Source organism: Zootoca vivipara, chromosome 14, assembly GCF_963506605.1.
Source record: "Zootoca vivipara chromosome 14, rZooViv1.1, whole genome shotgun sequence".
Taxonomy (NCBI): Eukaryota; Metazoa; Chordata; class Lepidosauria; order Squamata; family Lacertidae; genus Zootoca; species Zootoca vivipara.
Window position 1 is genome coordinate 19,786,431 of NC_083289.1, and position 22,030 is coordinate 19,808,460.

Sequence of the window (22,030 nt, forward strand, 5' to 3'; positions counted from 1 at the left end):
TCCACACGTGAAAGCAGGAGGTTAGTTATGGGGTGGCAGAACATTCTGTGTGGCACATGAACCTCTGTCCCCTAAAACGCCACAGCCAGGGGGCTCAGGAGAAATGGTGAGGTCATATCACTACTGCCCCTGCCCCAGCATCTGCCACCCGAATCACTTGCCTTACTCTGCCTCAAAGAAGGGTAGAAAAATCGATTTCAGTATATTTCAGTTTCTCATTTTTGCAATCTTAAATTTGGTTCTCCATATTTCCACATCAGTTTGGAAATGGCAATTTCCAGGAATCTGCAAGGAAGGTGCTTATTAATTTAAAATTGTCAGCAAGATAGGTTTTATTTCTCCACTCCATACTTCCAATTTTTTACATAATAGTAGCTTATTTATTTGTAACAATACTTGATCTTGTTTTATGCTTCATAAATTGTTTTGTACTGATTGAAATGTTTCACTTTCATGTTCTATGTTTTTCTTTAAAATTATTTTTTTAAAAAAAACAAAACAAAAGTTGCCACAAAAATTTGTCAGCCTTTTGGTGCTAATTTCTCCTAATATACACACTTTTGTATGCATATTTGCCTAATATACACATTTTTGCAAAGCAATATTCCCCTAATATAATCCATTTTATGCAGCATTTACACAAACACATGTGCTTTATGCATACATTATCCTTGTGCATGCATTTTGCGCGCACATTACTTGGCTGGAGAATTGTGATGCAAAATTTGGAGAAATGTGAATTTTCAAAGAATGGCTACCTTTTGGTTTGCACATTGGTTCAGAAAATGTGAATTAGATAAGTTTGCCTTTGACTGCAAACTGAATCGAATTTCTCCCTCACGTGCAACTGATAGACAGAGTCTTTGAGCATGTGATGAAGTGGCTCTAGTCCACAAAGTCTTATACATGGAGATTTCAGTCTTTATGGTGCCCTGTGCCACTTGCTTTATTTTCTTTTATTTTTGTTCATGAGGGGGGAAGCAGAGCACTCCTAGGTCCCAGCCTAGAGATTCCGCCTCTCTGAATTTTTCTGCTAAAAATTGCGCTAAAGCATCTGCTTCGATTAGGCAGCTTGGCATGGCATAAGGAAACAGGCAAACACTAAATCCTACCTCCTGCTGGCTGGAACGCAGTTTGTATCCACGCCATGCTATTTCTGTAATCTCTTTTTTCATATTTGTGTCAGGGAAAATCAAAAATGCTTTTAAAAGAAGCGTCACTTATTTAAATAAAAGTGTATCCTTGTAAATCATATTGTCATAACAAAATGGATGGCTTGCATACTCCGTGGAGCTCATTTATTTTTCTCCTTTCGCCTTCCAGAAAGCTTTTTTTATGCCCAAACTCTACTCGTAAGGTATCTGATGTGCATCCCACCACAGATCTTTAATTGCCTAAAAAGGGTACGCGTTTGTGTGCCGTGGGAGAGATACACAAATAGAAGAGAAAAAGTTATTGCTGGGTCTAAAACCCATCATAAATCCCAGTCAGGTTTTTATTGTGCTGTGCACATCTGAACGGCCTACTCTTGCGGATGCACTGATTCTGTGGTACATAAGAAGCATGAAAGAGGGCAGGGTGTAGAATGGAGATGTGGCAAGCAGAGCAGGCTCCTTGGCTGGGTGGCTAAGGTGGAAGGCAGCTGGAGGAGAAGAAGTTGGGAAGATGCCAGTGAAAGAACTGGGACTGGAGGGGGTGGTCTATTTGTCATCCTTAGGACCTCCAGGGAAACTTGCCATGCCCGATACACCTGGAATTGGGTGCAGAGAGTACAATTAGCTGCTGAATGGAACAAAGCTGTGGGCAGCCTGGGGACTCTCCATCCCCCTTGATGCCTGTCCACAAACAGCAAGTGAGAGTCTAGGCAGGTGCCAGCAGGTGGCAGGAACTCTGTTCTTCGTGAGCTTTTGTGGGTGAGCTGTGGGTTTGTTTAGGCCCTGGGTGAGAGACAAGGTGGATGGGGAAAGTCCTGAGAAATAGCCAGGAGTCTGAAGGCTTATTCACACTTTCTATTACTCCACTCTTCCAGGCATAGACCACAATTCCAAACTCTGTGTCCAAGTGGCCAGAGTTTTCCCCACGAAAACACACTCTTTAAAGCTCAATCAGAGCAAACGTCAATCCACACAAACCCCAAATTGATGTTTACTCCAAATCAGCTTAAAGAGCAGGTTTTCATGGGGGAAACTGGGGTGCGTGGACACTCAGACATGGACCTCTGCCCGGAAAGAGTAGAACAAAGGGTTAAGTGTGGATAATTGGAAGGAGTTGGTATATATCTTACTAATAAATTTGTACTACTTCAACATTTGAAACCGTAACTGTATATTTTGTAGCATTTGTTGTTGTTTAAGCTGTCTGTTGGTGCTTTCGTTTTCTGTACACAGCTTATTTATTTTTATTTCACAAAATTTAAATACTGCTTGACTGTAAAAACAACAACAACCCTTGAAGCAGCTTAAAGAGATCTATTTTTATATACCAAATGGTATAGCAGGATAGAAATAGCCTAAATAAATAAGGTACTTCCATGGGAGTGTGGGAAAACCTCATAATGTGACACTGGGTTGCAAATTAAGCTTCCTTAGAGCTCTATTTTAATTTCCCCAAGGTTCTAGTCCCTATGTCTGAGCATATATGTTCAAATGTGTACAAGGTATGTCTACTGAAGTCTCAGAAGACAATGAGGTTCCTCAGTAAGATACCAGGAGACATGACTTCAAAACTCTGATTATCTCTGTCCTTTCCTGTAAGGAGCAAAAATAAGAAATCATGCAAATATTCTCTACTTGCATAATTTTACAGGATGCACAATTCAGTTTTCCTTGGCATGAAATTTGGATAAAGCCTAAATGTCATGGGGCAGTGATGTATCACATCCTAAAGTAAAGAAGTGGGATAGCATGAATTGATGGCATTGTTGTTATTTATTCATACCCCACCTTTCCCCCAGAATCGGGATTCAAGGTGGCTCACAAAAAAATAAAGTGAATTCAAATAAAACACACATGGATAAAGCATATAAATAGTTATGATTAAAAAGCAATTCAACTATCTATGGAATTAAAATAATGTAAATATATATACAGAATATCAAATTGCAGATAGGGTGGGGGACAATACAGCACACCATGGAGAACTCTTCCTTGAAAGCAATCAGTTCGGCTTCTTTGAGATCCAATATGGAAAGGGGTCTCTTTGCCATTAGTTGACATTTTAGGAGAAAGGCAATAACTGTTTGGGAAGAGAATGCAGCTCAGTGACAGTGCACATGCGCCGCATGTAAGAAGATCCCGTTTCAAAGACCCTGGCAAGTGGCAGGTGATTGGACAAGCCTCTGGCTAGGACCTTGGAGAGCAGCTGGCAGGAGAGATTCACACAGTCCTCCTGACCTAACTTGGATCCACTCCCAAATGTGTTAAACATACAGTGGTACCTCTACTTACGAATTTAATGCGTTCCGAATGCACATTTGTAAGTCAAAAAAAAATGTAAGTCGAATCCCATAGGAATGCATTGGGAGAAAAAATTCGTAAGTCGAAGCAACCCTATCTAAAAATTCGTAAGTAGAAAAAATCCTATCTAAACGGCATCCAAGATGGCGGACGGAGCTCCATTCGTAAGTAGAAACATTCATAAGTAGAGTTATTCGTAAGTAGAGGTACCACTGTATGGGCAGGAGTGAGTGGCAGAAGGAGATACTGTGTCTCTTCCCTCACCCCAAAGAGAGCAGGAGAATCAATCCTGCCAAGTGGTGTTTGACAAGCATGTTCCCTGCAGGGTACACAATGGCAAAGCAATGTTCCCTGCAACTGGCAAGACTGCACCCTGAGCAAAGGATTGAGCTACATCAGTTTGACGCCACATATGTGTTCCACTGATGGGAACAGGCACATGCAAGCTAAAGCGCCTTCTTGCCCAATGTCTCACTCCTTAACAGTCCTGAGGTCACTTCAGGAGGCCCAATGTGTCCCTAGGGGGTGATCCAGAGCTTTCTCCACCAGACTCTGCTGGAACCCAGTTCTGCCCAGTTTGATTTGATCTTCAAGTCTTTGGCTGAATTGGGTGCATGGTCCTAGCTAACAGTTAGAATAGACCATTGGTCTATTTAAGACAGTTTTCTGTGATACAGATGGTCCCACATTTATTAAGGGATAACATCTTTCATTCATCACAAAAGAGAGGAACCCATGATGGGTCAACATGAGATCAGTCATAATGATATAAGATCTTATTGATATATCAGACCAGCATACATCTAGCAGTCCATAATTCAGTCCCAACAGTGGCCAGAAGGGCACAAGTAAAGCCATCCACTTGCCATCTGTCTCCAGTGTCTGTTATTTAAGGGTATACTGCTTCTGTGTGTGGCCCTTCCATTAAGCTACCCTGGCTTGTAGTCCATCAAATGAAAAATGAAGGTTTTAACACCATGTTGAGAGGGCTGTCATTGTTGATGCTTTTTGCTCTTTTCTTGTTTGACAAACCAGCGCACAAAAAAGTGACCCTGGCATCAAAGAGCCCTAGCAAGCAAGACATGACCTGTTGTGTGAAACACAGCTAAATAGCTCATGCTGCCAAAGAACAGGATTTACACACAGGCATTTAAGAGAGTAGTCATCGGCTCCAGTTTGACGAAATGTACTTCTCTCAACTCAGGTTCGGAACACATTCCTGAGCCATACAGCTTGACCTTACAACAGTGCTTGCTTATTGGCAGGCTAATCAAATATTTGACATTTGGTCAGGCTAAGTCAGGCTTTGCTGCTGTTAGAACGAAGTGTGCCCCTTCAGAGCTCTCCCAGGTCCTGAAGACACTGACAGACCCGGTAGCCTTGTTCTTGTGGAAGGTGATAAGCTGCCATGCAGGCTATATTGGTTTGGTCTTCGAGTAGAGAGCTTACAGTATGTGACTGAGCACTCCCCCCACAAGAGAAAAATCCTATAGAAGAGTAGCATGTCATAGGGAAAGGTATGCTAAAACTTTCCCCCTCTATACACCAATTTTCTGCATGCAAGAATTTATTCTTTTTGTTGGGAGGAGTATTCAGTTATATGACTCCCTGCCTGCAGTCAGAAGTGGTGCAGCCCTAACACAACTACCATTTCCATGAGATCAGATTCTCATGGAATCAGATATTGTATTTTGCCTGTTATATACTGTCTTGTTATATGAATTCATCTGTCCCCCCAGTCAAGACTGAACTGTAGGAAGGTGTTGAGTCAGGCAGAAACCAGGAACCATGGCAAGGGTCAAGATGGGAGGTCAAGACAAGTGTCAGTGCCGAGAAGACATCTATTTCCTAGAAAAACTCCAGGGGCCTGATAGAGGGACTCTGAGGTTCCCCACCTCTGCCAAACAGATGTGTGTGAGTGTGTGCATGTACATCAGCAGCTGTGCTTTGGTAGGGAAACAAACAGTGCTTTCTGTTAGTCCATTGTTACTTCCCTTCCCTTGAAGCCACATTCTACTTTTCAGAGCGAAAGCATTGGAAATATATTATCTCTTCCTCCACAGCCTTCATAACACAGAGAGAAGAGGCATTTATACCCTCCATGAGGGTCTCTATTGGTGACAGTTAAGCCACCCAGTCTCAGGTTGTGAGTATATTTTGCCCTTAATGCAATGTTGCCATAGATAATTTTCACCATGGAAATTAATCTATACAGTCAAAAATAAGGAAGTGCACCTGAGGCCACCATTAGAGTAGTGCTAAATCTGTCCCCTACCCTATTGACTCTGGCAATTGTGAATTTGGACATGCTCCTATCAGACTAGTCCTATTTTGAATTCTGGCTCTTGGTCACGCTAAAATGTGACCAGTTGTTGGTAATAGATGTCTATGTCTGCTTCAAAAGGGTGAGATCAAGACCCTTACTGAACAGCTCTCCTTCCCTTTCCCCAAGAGTTGCTTAAACAGATTCAGTGAAGAAAAGCCAGGGGGGGCAAAGGCTTGTAAAAGAATTATGAAGTATCAGGGAAATTACATTTCCCTCCCCTCCAAAACTAAGTAGCATGACAATTGCAACTGATAGAGCAAATTAAATTCTAAATGCACTGGTGATTTGATATATATCATTTTGCAAAGTGTTACTGAGAAAGTGCTGTTGCTGGAAAAAAGAGTTAAGTTCCAGAACGAGCCCCGTCGGTTCTGAGACCTGATCCAATTATATAGAGTTCATTAACATAAATGTAAGGATAGGGAAGGACACAATGGAACAAAAAGAAAAGCAAAGAATATATTTCAGTACACTCTGTTTGGGGAACTAGAACTCTTTTGACCTTAAAAAGAGGATTAGTCAGATCCATGGAGAAGTTCAACAACTACTAACTTCTGTTAGAGGCAGTAGGCCTGTGAATATCAGTTTCTGGCAATCACACATGGGGAGATTTCTGTTGCACTCAAGACCTGCTTCTGGGCTTCCCAGACCAAGGGCATCTGATTGGCCACTGTAAGAAGAGGATGCTGTGCTAGGTGAGCCTTTCACGATCCTGGCGGGCTTTTCTGGTGTTCTTAAAATCCTGACCAGCATGACAATGCTCCATCTTTGCTGTCCCAAGCAACGTCACCTGAGAAAGGTCTCTATGCATCATTCTGCATCAAAATGGAGCAACTAGACTGTTGCCTGGTATGCGCACTGTGGATGATTTAACACCAATCCTCTGCTAACTGCACTGGCTTCTAGTTTGTGCCGGATTTGGGGCCAAGTTCTCTGAAAGTGTGCATTCACAAGCCTGCCCAAAATTAACAATCTTCAAGAGAGGCCTTGCAGTCATTGCATGTGGAACCATTTCGGATCTGCTGCAGTTTGTTTTCCGCAAACAACAACAACAACAACAACAACAACAACAACAAACCCCAACCCTATGTTATTTGCCTCATTGTCTGCTGTAGTGAAATTACGCAACTTACATAATTAATTACATAAATTACATTGTCCTATAATATTCCTCACCATTCATTTCAATGTGAAGGAAATGCAATGCAAATGGACAGAGCCATAATCAATCGCATATCTTGAGTGGACTGAAAGCAACAACGTATACACTGGATTGATTTCCATTCCAGACATATTTTTTTTATAAAAAAAAACAGTAGCAATTTCCTCTCCCATTTCCATTTTTGTTAGAATTCCTTGACATCCTTATTTACACCAAAAAGGATACTTAGGGAAATTCCTTTTCTGCTGCAGTGCCCCAAATTGATGGCTTTGATGCTGTCAATGGTTAGAGTGTTAGCCTTGGATCTGAGAGACCAAGGTTCAAATTTCCACTCAGTTATGAAGCTCAGTGTTGTGGGGTAAACAAGAACAATCAGAAGAACCCTGCTGGATTAGGCTAAAGGCCCATCTCATTCAGTATCCTGTTCTCACAGTAGCCAACCAAATGCCTGTAGGAAGACCGCAAGCAGCAGACTGAGGCAACAGCCTCGGGCAGCAGATAACAATAATAATTTATTTAAAAAATTATTATTTATACCCCACCCAACTGGCTGGGTTTCCCCAGCTTACAGCATATATAAAACATAACAAAACACCAAACATTAAAAACTTCCCGATACAGATGTCTTCTAAAAGTTCTGTAGTTCTTAATCTCCTTGCCATCTGAAAGGGAGGGCGTTCCACAGGGAGGGTGCCACTACCGAGAAGGCCTTCTGCCTGGTTCCCTGTAACTTTGCTTCTTGCAGTGAGGGAACCACCAGAAGATCCTGGGTGGAAAGCCTCAGTGTCCAGACTGAATGATAGGGGTGGAGACACTCCTTCAGGTATACGGAAGGGGCAGAATTCCACCACCACCTTTCTCCTGGAGTTCCCCAAACTAGCCTGCTCTGCACCTTTTAAGCCAGCCTGCTGTTGTCAGGTGCAATGGAGGAGGGTGGCCATTTGGAAATAAGAATTGGTTGTCAACCCAAGCAGGTTCTGTACATGGTAGGGCAGGGTGCCAAACATATTGGGCTGATTCTGTTTATTTCTTGTTACGAATGCTGCGGGTTGTGTACGACACGGGATACGTACGCGCCGAACCCGGAAGTACCAGAATGGGTTACTTCCAGGTTTGGCAGTTCGCGCATGCGCAGCTGCGACAAATGACGTCATGCGCATGCGCAGAAACGCCAAATCGCGCTGCGCACATGCACAGACCCGCCGCTTCATGTTGCATACTGCTCATGTTGCATACAGAGCTCCAGAACGGATCCCGTACGCAACATGAGGTACCACTGTAATACGAAAAAGCCTTGACAAATTTGCCCGGGATAATTTACACCATTAGCATCCATGCTTCTCTAAGATCTGAGCCCAGGTTCCCCCCCCCCCCCGGTAGCCATTTCTATGTTCGCATGACACATGCACGTTTTGTTTCAGGGAAGATTAGGTGGGAGGACAAAGGGATGCTCTTATAATAGCTATTAGGAAAGGAGGTGGGGGAGAGAAGCAAGCTCTTGTTCAGCTATTAGAAAACAATGGCTGAGCCATTATACCTCTCCACCCCCCACCCCCCACTTCTGTCTTTGCGCTCTGTGTGTGTGCCTGTTCCAGGACTACAACAATAGGAATATAATCGCGGTGTGGCAGATAATGAATATCCAGAGCTCTTTTCCAGGTGAGAAGTGCCGTATTGTGACTAGAATGAAAACAGACATGAAGCACTCCTTCTTGGGTAGAGGCTTTTGATTGCCGCAAGGGGAAAGAGAAACTCCAGAGAATGCGGAGAGAAGCTGGCAGTAACTGTGCCCATTTAGAGCATTATTTTATAGAGTTCTCGCCACTGGATTTTGACTGAAATGATACTCAGAGTGAATTCTGAGGATGCCTCTTGGGCAAAACGAACCAAGGCAAGAGGCTACCTTTATAACAACCCCTGTATCCTCGCATGGGAAATGAGCATGCAAGACTAGGGATGGGTGAATCTGACAATTTCAGGTTTCTCACTTTCTCTCCCCCCCCCCCAAGTCTCAGCTTCAGTCCTCTGCATTTCCACACCAGTTTGCAAAAAAAAGGGGGGGGATTCTTTAGGAAAATTCACCAGCATTTTAGTTGTAATTTATCTTAATATACCCATTTTGGTATGAAATTTTGCCCGATGTGCTTTTTACCCTAATGTGACTGCGTGTTTTTTTTGCATGTTATTCTCAGAAACACATCTCTTTTTGTGGACACTTTATCGCCTGCGTGTCCATCTTTCCACACACTATTTGGTTGGAGAAGTGCACTGCAAAATTCAGAGAGCTGCGGATTTTGAAAGATGGCTGCACTTCAGTTCACGTATTGCAGGCATTTCCAACAGGTAGATCGTGATCTACTGGTAGATCGCAGGGTGTTCCTGGTAGATCCCGGTAGATCTTTGGCCCCTCAGTGATCTCCTCCCCGCCTCCAAAAGGGGGGGGGGACAACTGTGGCTTCCTAAAATAAGCTCAACAACTTTGGTCCAGCCAACAACAATGGGTAGATCATCGCCAATTTTTTAATACTATGACTAGATCACAGTCTATTGGGAGTTGGACGACCCTGACGTATTGTGAAAATGTGAATTGGGTAGGATCACCTCTAAATGTGAACTGAACAGAATTTCCCCCACATCTCTACATGAGACATGATGTGGGGGTTAAAGGCCAAAACTTTATTAGATCAAGGACCTGCAAGGGAAAGAACCATTCCCACCTTGGGCGCTTTTGCAAGGTAGGAAATTGTGCTTGAAGTGTGATGGGTGCCTCTTGCTTGCCTGGATGGAGTGTGTGCACTCTCACACTCACCATAGGCAACTGTAGAAAGGTAACATAGATTTAGCTAGTTTGATGAAGGCTGCAAGTTCAGTTCCTTCACTTGGGCTCAAGGCCTCTGATCAGGTGGTTAGCTGGTCAGTGCACCTCATAGTCTCCTTGACCTTTGACCTTCCTAATTCTGCTGAACTACCACTCCCATCATCCCTAGTCATTGACCATACTTGCTGGGGCTGGTTCAGTCACATCTGGAGGGCCAAAATTTCCTCACACCTGGTCTATGCATTAATATGCACCCAGCAGCTGAACTAGAGCTCAACTTTAGGGTCTCATTTCCATCCACATCCTGCCATTGGATGAGCTTGCAAGTCATCAAAATGTCCAAAACTGGGCAAGCCCTGAGCTCCAGATGCATTCCATTTTGGCTCGTTGTGCCATCCCACATCTGTGATCATCCGAAAACGATGCCCTCCTTTAATAGAGCTGCCTCTTGGCACAGGAAGAGTCAGTTTAGCATAGCTCAAATGCCTGCCTGGCTCTTTTAAACACTACAACAACATTTGACCTTTTCAAGCATGCCTCTCCAGTAGCGGGAGAGTGACTGGAATTTACTACCACATCTGGGGAAATGCAGGACTCAGTGAAATATTCCCTCTCTCCCCCCCTCCCCCTATGTCACAGTTTGAGCTGGATATCAGAGGCCCAGTAACAGCTCAAGGCTCTATTTTACCATTTAGAAGAGGAGAAGGAGGAGTTCATTGCCTCCCGAGGACCATATTTCATTGCTCTACCAGACAAACATGGGTGATTGGAAGCACAGCATGCAGAGGGTATTTGAAGGCCATTCCAGCTGAGAAATTAGATGGATTCCCACCCACTCGGAGAATCATGAAAGTGAGTGCTAGCACAGTAGAAACCTCTGCATCCCAAATATTTATTTCAAGAGCTGGTCTAGCTTCGTAACTAGTTCACAGCTAACCCACTCCTTTTTTCTTTTTTGGCAAGTTGTATACTAAGGCTGCAATCCTATATGCACATACCTGGGAGCAAACCCCATTGAAACAAGTGGGACTTGCTTTAAACATGGCTAGGACTGTGCTGAGAGCTTTTGAGCAGCATTAAAGACTGGTAACACAAGTGTCCCATTCCTGGCCTATGGGTTGTATCCAGCATCAGCCATACTCAGAGGTGTCCCATTGATATTAATCCATAGCCATTAATTTCAAAACCATCTCCTACGGGTTTAACTTAGTTGGATACAACCTCATAGCTCCCCAGCTCCTGAGCCCAAACTGACAAGGATCATGTGCCTTCAGGGGAGCGCAAGTGCGACAAGGCCGTAATCTAATTAAGTTCCTGTTTTGCTATCAGATACGTCATCTCTTTCCTCCGAAAAAGTTATTGAAAAGAGAGGGGGAGGAAAGAGCGCGAGCTCTTTGTAATTAACATGCAGCCGTGCCTGTCATGCAAGGAGCAGGCACAGTTATAATAACTCGGGAGTCAATAATTCATAAACCATAATGCATTATTAATCAATTATCGAGGCCCGAATTACATTTAATGAGATTAAGCTGATTGGAGCGCTAAGCTGTTTGAATCATATTGATTTAATCAATGTGCTTAATTAAACTGTGTACATTTTCCCCACACACAATCGTTAGTTCACAACACCCTGAAAAAGTGGCCATCTCAGCCCTTCCTTGCTGTTCTTAATTAGGAGGGACGCAGGGAAATTGTATTTCATTTTTTAAAGTGGGGGAGGGGGCTTAGACCCCTGTTTTTGTATTTTAAAAAATGACAGATCACAACAGCTTATTATGTGGCTGTCAGTGGAGAGCTAACAGATTCTGCAGAGCTGGTAGCTCCTATGCCTTCACCAATGTGACATGACGTCCTTCAGTGACGGCCTCACAGCTCATATCCCACACAGTGGAACTGACAGGTGGACGAGGCTAACCTTCCAGATAAGTGCTTAAAGAATGGGTGAGGAATGTTCTTCAGCCCAAAGGCCACGTCCCCTCATGGGAAACCATCTGGGAGTCACCTATCAATGGAGGTGGGGCCAGCGGCAAAAAAATGGGTAGGCCCTGAAGCAAAAGTCTGTGCTATGTATGATCTGGTTGAGATTCCTGCGTTGCAGGAGGTTGGACTACATGACCCTCAGGGTCCTTTCCAGCGTTCGAAACTCCCATTGTTCTGGGTGCATTTTGCAACAGGGAAATTCATTAATGTGAGCGGTTTCTGAACTCTGGTTGCAGTACTGCACCTAAGATTTCAGATTAAAACTGCCACTGCAGAAAGGAAAGGAGGACCTCCCCACTTCCACTGTCTGCCTCCCCACTTCCAGCTACTCTCTGATGACTAGAGAAGGAACCCTCATAAGAATATTAGGGTGGGGCAAGCAGGGGAAGTATGGCTTTGTGTTGTTGTTGTTTTTGCGGTCTTCAGATGAGGACTAGACCATGTGAAAAATGAACATAAGATTTTTAGCTGTGGTTCATTTTCAGCTTTGTATTCTTGTGAAAAAGTGCGCCTAGACACTCTGTTGTGGAGTCCATAACCTAGGTTTAAGGTGCCATTCAGCTCCTAGCTTTCATATCTCAGTTTCTAACACTGGTCCCTTACAACTCTACAATCTTATGATTCTATGGTTTTAAGTGACTCTTACCTTTCTACAGTAGGGTACATTCCAGGCACCAAAGGAGAGAGGTTTACACACACACACACACCGCACTACAGCTCTGCACCCTTCATCCAGGCCAGCAAGTGTTCAAGGATACATTCAAGCCAGGCAAAAGTGCTCAAAGAGAGCATGGAGCAAAGGTGCAAAGATGCATGGCCTGGTGATAGTCACATTCAGCCCCAAAGCCTGAGGATCTCCTCTACCTGGCCTAGACAGGTGGGCCGCTCTACACTATTTATAGGCAGAGAAATTGAAGTGGGTGGACCATTTCACCAAATTTATCCAGGGAGAGGAGAAAGTTCCCCAACACATTTTCACAGGGATGGAACTCATCGTAACAGAAAGTACAGATACTCCCTTCCTTCCCTGAGGTTTCCTTTGCTTTTGCTGCTGCTACAACCACAGTCTGTCCATCATTTTGCACCCTCCACAATGTCCCAGAACCAGTGTTATTATGGGTGCCACACACACACAAAAAGTGGTGGAGAATATTCAGACGGGGAGGATCTGTGAAATTGCCTTCTTTTGAGGGGAAGATGTAGGTCTGAAAAAGAAAAAAAATGTTCTGGGGGGGGGTGTCATCTGAGAAATTTTCACTCAGCTCTAGTGCTGCTTCACAACATTCCCCTGTCAACCAGGCAAAGTAACAATGGCCTCATCAATGACACATTACAAAAGGCAATGTTTTTGCTTACATGGAGGCTGTATACCTTAAGCACCATTCCTTTGAAATTGACTTTGTTGCAATCAACAGGGCTCCCTTCCAAATACACAAAGCCTGGATTTAAGTTTGCCATCCCTTTCTCTCTTGCAGGGCTCTTGTGACTTCAACAGCTGCCTGAAAGGGCTGATAATCAACAGGCAAAGCTCTTCCCATCACTGTGAGTTAATGGAATAAATGGCAGTCATTTACTTTTATGGGGGGGCGGTAAAGGCGCTCAGGGGGAGCCCATTGGGACAGGAAGTTAAATCAGCCACCTGCCTCTGGTGACTCCAGTTTCTTCAGGGAGGTGGAGAAGTAGGTTTATAATGATCTGAGTAACAAGGTCATGCCACTCCATCTGATTACACAGTGGCATGCTGCAAGACAGAAGTGAAAGTCCTGTTTCAGCTCTAAGGCTACATTCTCTTTAGGGTAAACTTCTAGGGGTTCCATGCTATTGGCGGTTGGAGCCAATAAGCACCCCTCTGGGTTTCTCCCAAGACTGCACCTCTAGGGCAAAGAACTCACAATACACACAGAGCAGAGCACTCAGAAAAGTGAGCCAAGACAATGACTTGGGGACCAAGTCATATCCTGTGGCGCTTGATAATGGAATTATACTGATACATAAAAGTTTTCCAATTTTACAGCAGGTAAAATAGACACACACACACACTTTCATACAAAATATTGCATGGAATTGCTCAATAAGTACATTACGATCAACAATCAAACCCAGTTAATTTTGCTACTGCCTAATGATTATCCAATTGCCATGAGACACTGACACAGACTTCTTCACTGGTAGCACCCATGTTGCAGAGTGCAGTCTGCTCTGAAATATGGGAGGCCTCATCTTTATTGGCACTCTGCTGGCTTTGGAAGGTGCACCTGTTCACACAGGCATTCCCTTGATCTCTCAACCTGAACCTCCTGTTTCAATGTCTCTCCTGCATTGGTCTCTACAGCCACAGCAGGTGCTGTAACTCTGTCTCTCTCCCCCAAAGGCACACTCCTCCATTGCCTCCTGAGACAGACAGATGCCAACCATAGATGTTTTCCTGGGATTGATTTGTTGTGTGTTTTACTCAGGGGTGTTAACATTTGTGTAACTGGCTCCCATAAATAGTAAAGCACTTAGAAGTCTATTTTAGCATTAAATTGTATCTTAATGTAATACAAATACAGTGGTACCTCCGTTTGTGAACTTAATTCGTTCCAGAGGTCCATTCATTAGCTGAAACTGTTCTCAAGCCAAGGCGTGCTTTCCCTAATGGGGCTTCCCGCCACAGGCGCCCTTCCCCCGGTTGAATTCCATTTGCTTTCTGGGGGAAAGTTTGCTGGTCAGAATGCCTACCTCCGGTTTTGCGGAGGTCGTTCCGTTGGGGATGTTCAGGGAGGCAGGAGAGGATATATTGTGTAATTATATCCTTTCCAGCTTGTGTTAACAAGTTCTACAATTTAGCTGAGTAACATTCCCCTTTTCAAACTTGTGCAGTGGATAGTGTTTGCCAGGCTTGTATAAAAGCATCTAAAATAAGTTACCTGGCAATTTACCCTTTAGTCCCTCATAAAAAAGATAGACACAACACAGTCTTCTATAAAAGTATAAAAAGAGTTTACTCTCTCACATTCTGTTCACAAATAGATCCCAGAAGGCAGACTTAAGTTACAAAAGTAATATACCTGGAAACTATCCCATAAGGAGACAGCTCCTTTGTCCTCTCTTGGCTGGAAGAGAGCATCTTAGGCTAAGCAGATGTTGCTTCTTCGACAAATGGAGTCAGAGAGAGAGAGATGGTGGCCAGTCCTATGCTTTTGTTACCTGCACAGGTGCGGCCACGCCCACCTCTGATCACATATAGAGGAAGTCTGTCCCAGCCTAGGAGGAAAAAGGAAGTTTAGCTGCTGGCTGGGCAAACATTCCTCCTTATGTGTAAACATGTTCACTCTAGGAATGTTGTACTTGACTGCTCTGTGTTTCACATCCCACATGTTCCCCGAAGCGTTTGTTGACTGGACTGTTCGCAGACTGAGGTGCCACTGTAATATGATATGCACAACTTTTCTGGTGTACACGTAGGCAGGTAAGAATCCTACAGGCACGTGTACACACACAAACACATACACAAAACCATGGGATACTCTCTGCACAGAGGGATCCTACCATGGTCATTGCTTTCCCTTTCTCCAACAACCACCCAGGGGAATGCCAGCACGCATAATAATAATAATAATAATAATAATAATAATAATAATAATAATAATATCTTATTTATACCCCGCCCATCCGGCTGGGTTTCCCCAGCCACTCTGGATGGCTTCCAACAGAAAAATAAAATAATCGATTAAACATTAAAATCCTCCCTAAAGAGGGCTGCCTTCAGATGTCCTCTAAAAGTCTGGTAGTTATTTTTCTTTTTGACATCTGGTGGGAGGGCGTTCCACAGGGCGGGTGCCACTACCGGAAGGCCCTCAGGTGGTTCCCTGTAACTTGGCTTCTCGCAGCGAGGGAACCGACATAAGGCCCTCGGCACTGGACCTCAGTGTTCGGGCAGAGTGATGGAGGTGGAGACGCTCCTTCAGATATACTGGACTGTAGGAAGACAATGAGGCAAGTGATGGCAAATGAGGGCAAGCAAAGGTCATTTAAATGAATGTGAGGTTTTGCAAAGTGCTTTTTAAAAGTTACCAAAAGGGAGGAAGCTATTCGGCACTGCCAAAAATGCTCCCCCTCCCCCCCCAAAAAGAAGAAATGTGAGTCAGCTCAGCTTTAGTTTCAAACCCCATCAGCTACCACAGTGAGCACTTCAATGTCCTTACTTAACATGGGCGTTAAGTGCCCAATGCTGTGACAGTTTAATTTCTCCCCTTGGTGCAGTTTCTAAGCTGTATGATGCAGCCTGAACATAATACATAATAAAACCTTACACTTGTCATAGCACAGTTTGTCCTGGGCAGAATCTTTAATTCCATTGACAATGCAAGAGCCAATCACAGACTCTCGCTTAGCACCCACATATTCCAAAACGAATATGCAGTGTTGGCGGAGGGGCGGGGGACATACGAGTGTTTGGGGTATCATGGGAGGGGGGTGATGAGTGGGATGAAACCAGCCACAAATCAGCTTCCTTGGGCATTCTGCATATTTAGAACAGGACTATTTGAGAAGCAATGAGAGACTCCGTGAATTCTATGGTGACTCCCTCTTTCTTGTAACCCTCTTCCAAAGAGAAGCGACATTTTAATAAGCAGGTTCGTGCAGCTTGAATAGCCGATCTGTTATCTCTAGAATTAGAAAAGGACGAGGGTGCTGGAATGTATAAAACATGCAGGTCTCAATAGATTTGTGCATGGAAGATGAATACTAGGGTGGCTCCTTATGCCTCTCCTTCCCGTGTTCTATTACTGATAAGTAATAAGCAATTACTGGAAGGGACAAGAAGGAATGCCAGCAATCTCAAGCAGCCCGGCGACAGAAACTGTAAATCACGGGACACCTGTAAAGCAGAGGTGGGGAACCTTTTGCAGCCCGAGGGTCACATTCCCTTGTGAGCAACCTTCTGGGGGCCACATGCCAGTAGTGGGAGGGGCCAGAGACCAAAATGAAAGGAGCAACAAATGCAACGCTTACCCTTGTACAGTAGGCTACATACCAGCCATGCAAAAGTCAATGGTTTCTGTGCACACACATTTTCTCTATCCAGGCCAGCAAAATCTATTCCATTACAGCCAGAAATAGAACTTGAGCAGGACCAGGGAAGAGAGAGTCTGGAGGGCCATGGTTGCCCTCCCCTGGTCTGAAGTTCCCTGTCATTGTCTCGAAAGCTGCAGCTGGCTCAGTATGGGAGAAGGAGATAGTTGTCTCACTCTCTGTAGCACCAGTGCAGCTCTTAGGAAAGTGATGGCCCAATTCTTGCTGCTCCATGGCACCATCCTGATCACATCTATAAGGCTGGGTTGGGGAGCTTTTGGTCTTCTTGATGTTGCTGGTCTACAACTCCCATCATCCCTCTGGGAGCTTGCAATCCAGCAGCATCTGGAGGGCCACACCTTCCCCAACCCTGACATAGCCTTGTTGAGATATTCCATTCCACCTTAAGTTACAGACCTGTAGCTGTTGTATGTCACATGTCTGTGAACTTCCGTTGTGTATAGCTTTTGCTTTTGCTTCTGCGTTTGACCACGAAGGAGAGCAGACGTGTTTTTCTCTCTCCTGAGATATGCTTAAATAAACGCTTGTAAATAATGCCACTACTACCATCTCTCGCCTATCGTTTCTGCTGCACAGTGGATCCTGCTATTACAGCGTGTCCTGGCTTCTAAAAGCCTGGGTCATTATCTCATGCTGCACTGGAGGGTGGAGATCACCCAGCAGCCGGCCAGAAGGGCACGCAGCCCTCGCGTCTCCCATTGTGCTTGCAAACAAGCCTTAAATAACTGGTGCTTCAAGCTTGAGGAAGTCATCAGCCAGAGTAGTTGTCTAAGACTTGTGAAGCCTAGCTTGGTCTAGCCTAATACCTGCTCCTGCTTATTTATCCTTTTAGAACCTGACCTCTGCTAGATCAGACCAAAGATCCATGAGAGTCCAACATCCAACACCCAATGGCCAACTAAATGGCTATGGGAAGCCCGCAAGCAGGACCTGAATGCAACAGACCTCTCCCCACTTGTGATTCCCAACAACTAGTTCTGCACTGAGTTATCTTCCTGTGGCCTCCTGGGGCTCCCTTTTGAACCCAACCTCTTGCCTATCTTGGCCTACTTTCCCTTTCATGTGACCCTGGGGCCGTACTCTCCATCTTCAGGGCATGAGGTCAGGGATGTGGTCTGGAGAAGAGAATTGCCCTCAAGGTCAGCACCAGACGCTTCTACTGACCTGGAAGCACTTGTGCAAGAGGGGCCCATTGTGCCAATCCCATTCTGGACAAAGGCATTGGAGCTACCTTGCTCCCCACCCACCCTAGTGGAAGAAGAGTCTCCCTTTCAGCAGCAAACCTGATAACTACTAAAGCAGGTTGAGGTTAGTTAAATGAGGAGGTTCTACTCACTGAATGTGCAGCTAACTACTGGGACTTGCAGCTCCTTTTCAAAGCTCAGTCTCAGGTTGACTGGTGCACTTATGGAGTCTCTCTAGCATGGAGCTGTCCAGGGTGCTTAAGTTTGCCTCAGCCCTTCCCTACATAACCTCATCTTGCTCAATTTGCCCAAACCTGAACAGGATGTCAAGTTATATGGACCTCTGGCCTGATCCATCAGAGCTTTTCTTATGTTCTCATTACTCACACCTGGTGCCTCGGATTCACAACCAGTACCCACCTTTTCTGGAAATATTAACCCATATAAAAATGTTTTGAAATAAATAAAGTAAGTTGCTTTAGTCTTGAGAAACCACATTGTATATATCTGTTTTGGGAGAGGGCGGCGGGGGGGGGGGCTCTCTCTGGAAAAGCAAAATTATTGTAGATGTTGCCATTATGGACGATTTGTATATTATTTAATCAACATAAACCTCTAAGTAGTTTACATAAAACTAATATAAATATTCATAAGAAAAAATACTGGGGGGATTTCAAGACTTAAAGTTCAGGAAAATATGAATAAAATTGGCAATTTTAAAAGCAAATATGCATTAAAAAATTTACATTGTGACCCAGGACTTGCTGGTGAAGAGTGGATAATAAAGACATTTATTAATGGTGGTGGTGTTGTCTAGGTACACATTCCTAAACAAAAAAGTTTTAGCAGGAACTGAAAATGACACTGCAAAAGCACCTGCCTTACTGCAATGGATTTTGAAAGGAAGTAAGAGCAGGGGAAAGTGGCAGAGTTCCTTGTGGACCTAAAGAACACAAAGCCCACCTGAGGGCAATGAAAGAGGAGCTGTCTTCAGCTCTGCTCCACTGCCTCTGCTGACCGGGTCTCTAAAGTTTTAGATGACACCCTTCCTGAAAGCCACATCTTCTATCCATGTGGCTTATCCACAAGTGATGACGGCAACTCCCATTTGTACCGGTGTCAAAAAGGCTTTTAAACATTTTCTGTGTTTTTCCAAAGCTTGGCCATTTATGAAATTGCAACAATGGACCCCCTTATTCCTCCCTCCCTGACCCATAGATTAGAGGGCTTGTCAAAACAAAGCCAGGGGAGCGAGGCATGGGGGTTGATCAAAGCTAGGAGGCAGTGAAATGAAATTTGGTGTATCTCCCAAAAGCTATAATTAACCAAGCTGCTCAGATGAAATAAGTAAATACATGATTATTCAGCCTTGCCCGGAGGCAAGCTTGTAGCACACCACATGGTACAGTCTCTTTCTGACAATTCATCCAGCAAATCAAGTGGATGGCATACTTAGAACACCGCTGTTGTTATCATTCCTGGAGCATGCGCTAGGTCTGAGTGGCACCTTAACTAGCAAGCAGGCTACACTAATACACATTGGTCCCTGAAGCAACTGGGTGCACAGCCCATTTCTGGCCACGTTGCTGAAGCAAGTGACATTATTTGGTGTTACAACCCGTTCAGCCAGTTCAACCAGTTCTTCCCTTTAGAAAGAACAACATCCCCATTCAGGTTTTCACCGCAGTCCCTGTAAGCAGTGTTTCCAAAAACAAACATTAGAAAACACAGCCCGATCTGGGAGTGTTTCTCAACAGCAGTGAAAATTGGGCAGATAATCTCGGTTCAGCCCAGGGTTCCATCTGCTGCATTTTAACTCATTGCACACGACTGTTAAATGCACACTGTCACTCACATTGTGTTTCCAAATGGAGGAAGGGTACAAACCAAATGAAATGGACTAACTCAGAGGCACCCATGACTTACGGAACTGCTCCAGATCATCGCTGCTTTCTGACTCAGGCATGGCTGTGATTGTCAGCAGGGGACAGGGGTTTCCTCCCAGAGTGTGACACAGAGTCTGCCTCCTGAAGAAGACTTTCTTTGCATTCCTGGCTTGCTCCAAGATGTCAAGGTGAGACTGGAGAGAGGGGGACAAAAGTAGGAAGACGTGTGAAAAGTCCAACCAAATAAAATCAAGGATCCATCTCATCCAGCACCCTCTTTGCAAAAATGACCAGTCAGATGCTCCTGGACACTCACAAATCAGGGTGGTTGTTGTTTTAATGTGCAATTGACTACAAAATGTGCAGTTGGGGGGAAACTGTGCATCTGTAAAAATGGGCCAGGGTGGGGGAAGGCTAGACATGTCAGGTGTCTGTGTGTTTTTAAAGCACTTAAATGATAGGAAATGTCTGGGGTGGTATGTGACACAAATCATATCAAGGGTGCTCATTTCCATGCAGTGGTACCTCATGTTAAGAACTTAATTCATTCTGGAGGTCCATTCTTAACCTTGAAACTGCTCTTAACCTGAGGTACCGCGTTAGCTAATGGGGCCTCCCGCTGCCACTGTGCCGCCACCGCACAATTTCTGTTCTCATCCTGAAGCAAAGTTCTTAACCTGAGGTACTATTTTATTTCTGGGTTAGCTGAGTCTGTAACCTGAAACGTCTGTAACCCAAGGTACCACTGTACTTTCAAACTTCCCAGAATATATCTTGGGGACCTGGCCCTCCTTTTCATCACCTACATCTTTGGGCAGTCTACATTTCATCACATCCTTGTAAATACCCTAAATCCTGTTCTTGCACCTTAGCTCTGTCTCACACCTTGTGTTCCTTCTGCTGCAGCAAGTGCAAAACAGCTGCTCTGGGGGTCCACTCTGCCTATTGTGACACATACTATAAAAGATGCAAATATCTAGCTGCCCAACTATGCAATCTGTCTCTGTGCACCGAGGAATTAGGCAGCTGAGCCAAACCGGACCCAGCCTACCAATTCATGTGCTGCTGAGTGAAAGGTTGCAATGTTTGCATCCTTTTCACAGCAGCTCTTCAAAGCCTGAGTGGAGGTGGGGTAAAACAAGTGGCAACAGAGCAATGCAGCAAGCTGGCATTAACAGATTGTCTTGTCCCTTACAAACTCAACCCATACCTCAGCTCGGCAAGAGAACGCCCCCTGCAGATACTATCTTATCAGGAAGTCTATTCCTCATTGTGTCAGAATTGGACCTTTAGTGTGGCAGCACCTGCCCTCTCATTGCACACATTCACCACCTGTTGAAGACCTTCAATAAGCCTTTTAAGTGGAGATATTTATACCGGTCGGTATCTATTTTTAATGTATATAGTTTTAAACTGTTTGTACATATGCAGACACACATATGTTTGCAGTTGTTTTAACTGTTTTAAGTATGCAATTCTTTTATATATGTTTCAATGTGTTATTATGAGATGCTTTATGTGTTATTACGGGGAGAAATTCATAAATCAACTAAAGGACAACAGCACTGGAGTCTGGTTTCACACCCAATTCCCTTCACTTCAGCGCCTTCACCCTGCATCAAAACAAGCACAGGGTCACTCCACTGTAGTGTACCTGCTGGTACCAAAACATTTTCTTATTGGTCCTGCTTCTGCCCAGTTATCATTGTTTTTGAAATCAAAGTTGGCCCTCTAGGTTCCACTTGTATGTGCTTGTGTGCAGCAAGACTCTATTAATAACTATTTTCATCTATCACCCTGGAGTAAAATACATTCATTCATTACTCAGAGTAACAGTGGCATTGAATACTGTCCCTTTGCACAGTACGCAGAGGTGTGCTATAAATATGCTTTCAGTTATTAAATGCACATTATATTATGATCAGTGTTTCCAAGTCACTGTTTCCATATGGGATTTTATCATCTTTTCAACTGCATTGTGCAGGTAATTGAGCCCCTGAGTTGCTAAATTACTTTGAATTCATTACTGATCTGAAGGAACGGACACACACACACACACACACACACACACACACACACACATTTTGCATGGACATATGTTGGAAAATAAAACCTAATGATGCACATTTATGAAATGGGT

General features: G+C 44.3%; 1 protein-coding gene across 1 annotated transcript in view; it reads right to left on the minus strand.

Annotated features, from left to right (window-relative positions):
* AGBL1 (AGBL carboxypeptidase 1) overlaps positions 1-22,030 on the minus strand; it is a 145,133-nt gene that overhangs the window by 14,694 nt on the left and 108,409 nt on the right. The window contains exon 17 of the mRNA XM_035131745.2: positions 19,931-20,084. Coding sequence (XP_034987636.2) covers positions 19,931-20,084 — 154 coding nt within the window. The remainder of the gene's footprint in view (positions 1-19,930; positions 20,085-22,030) is intronic.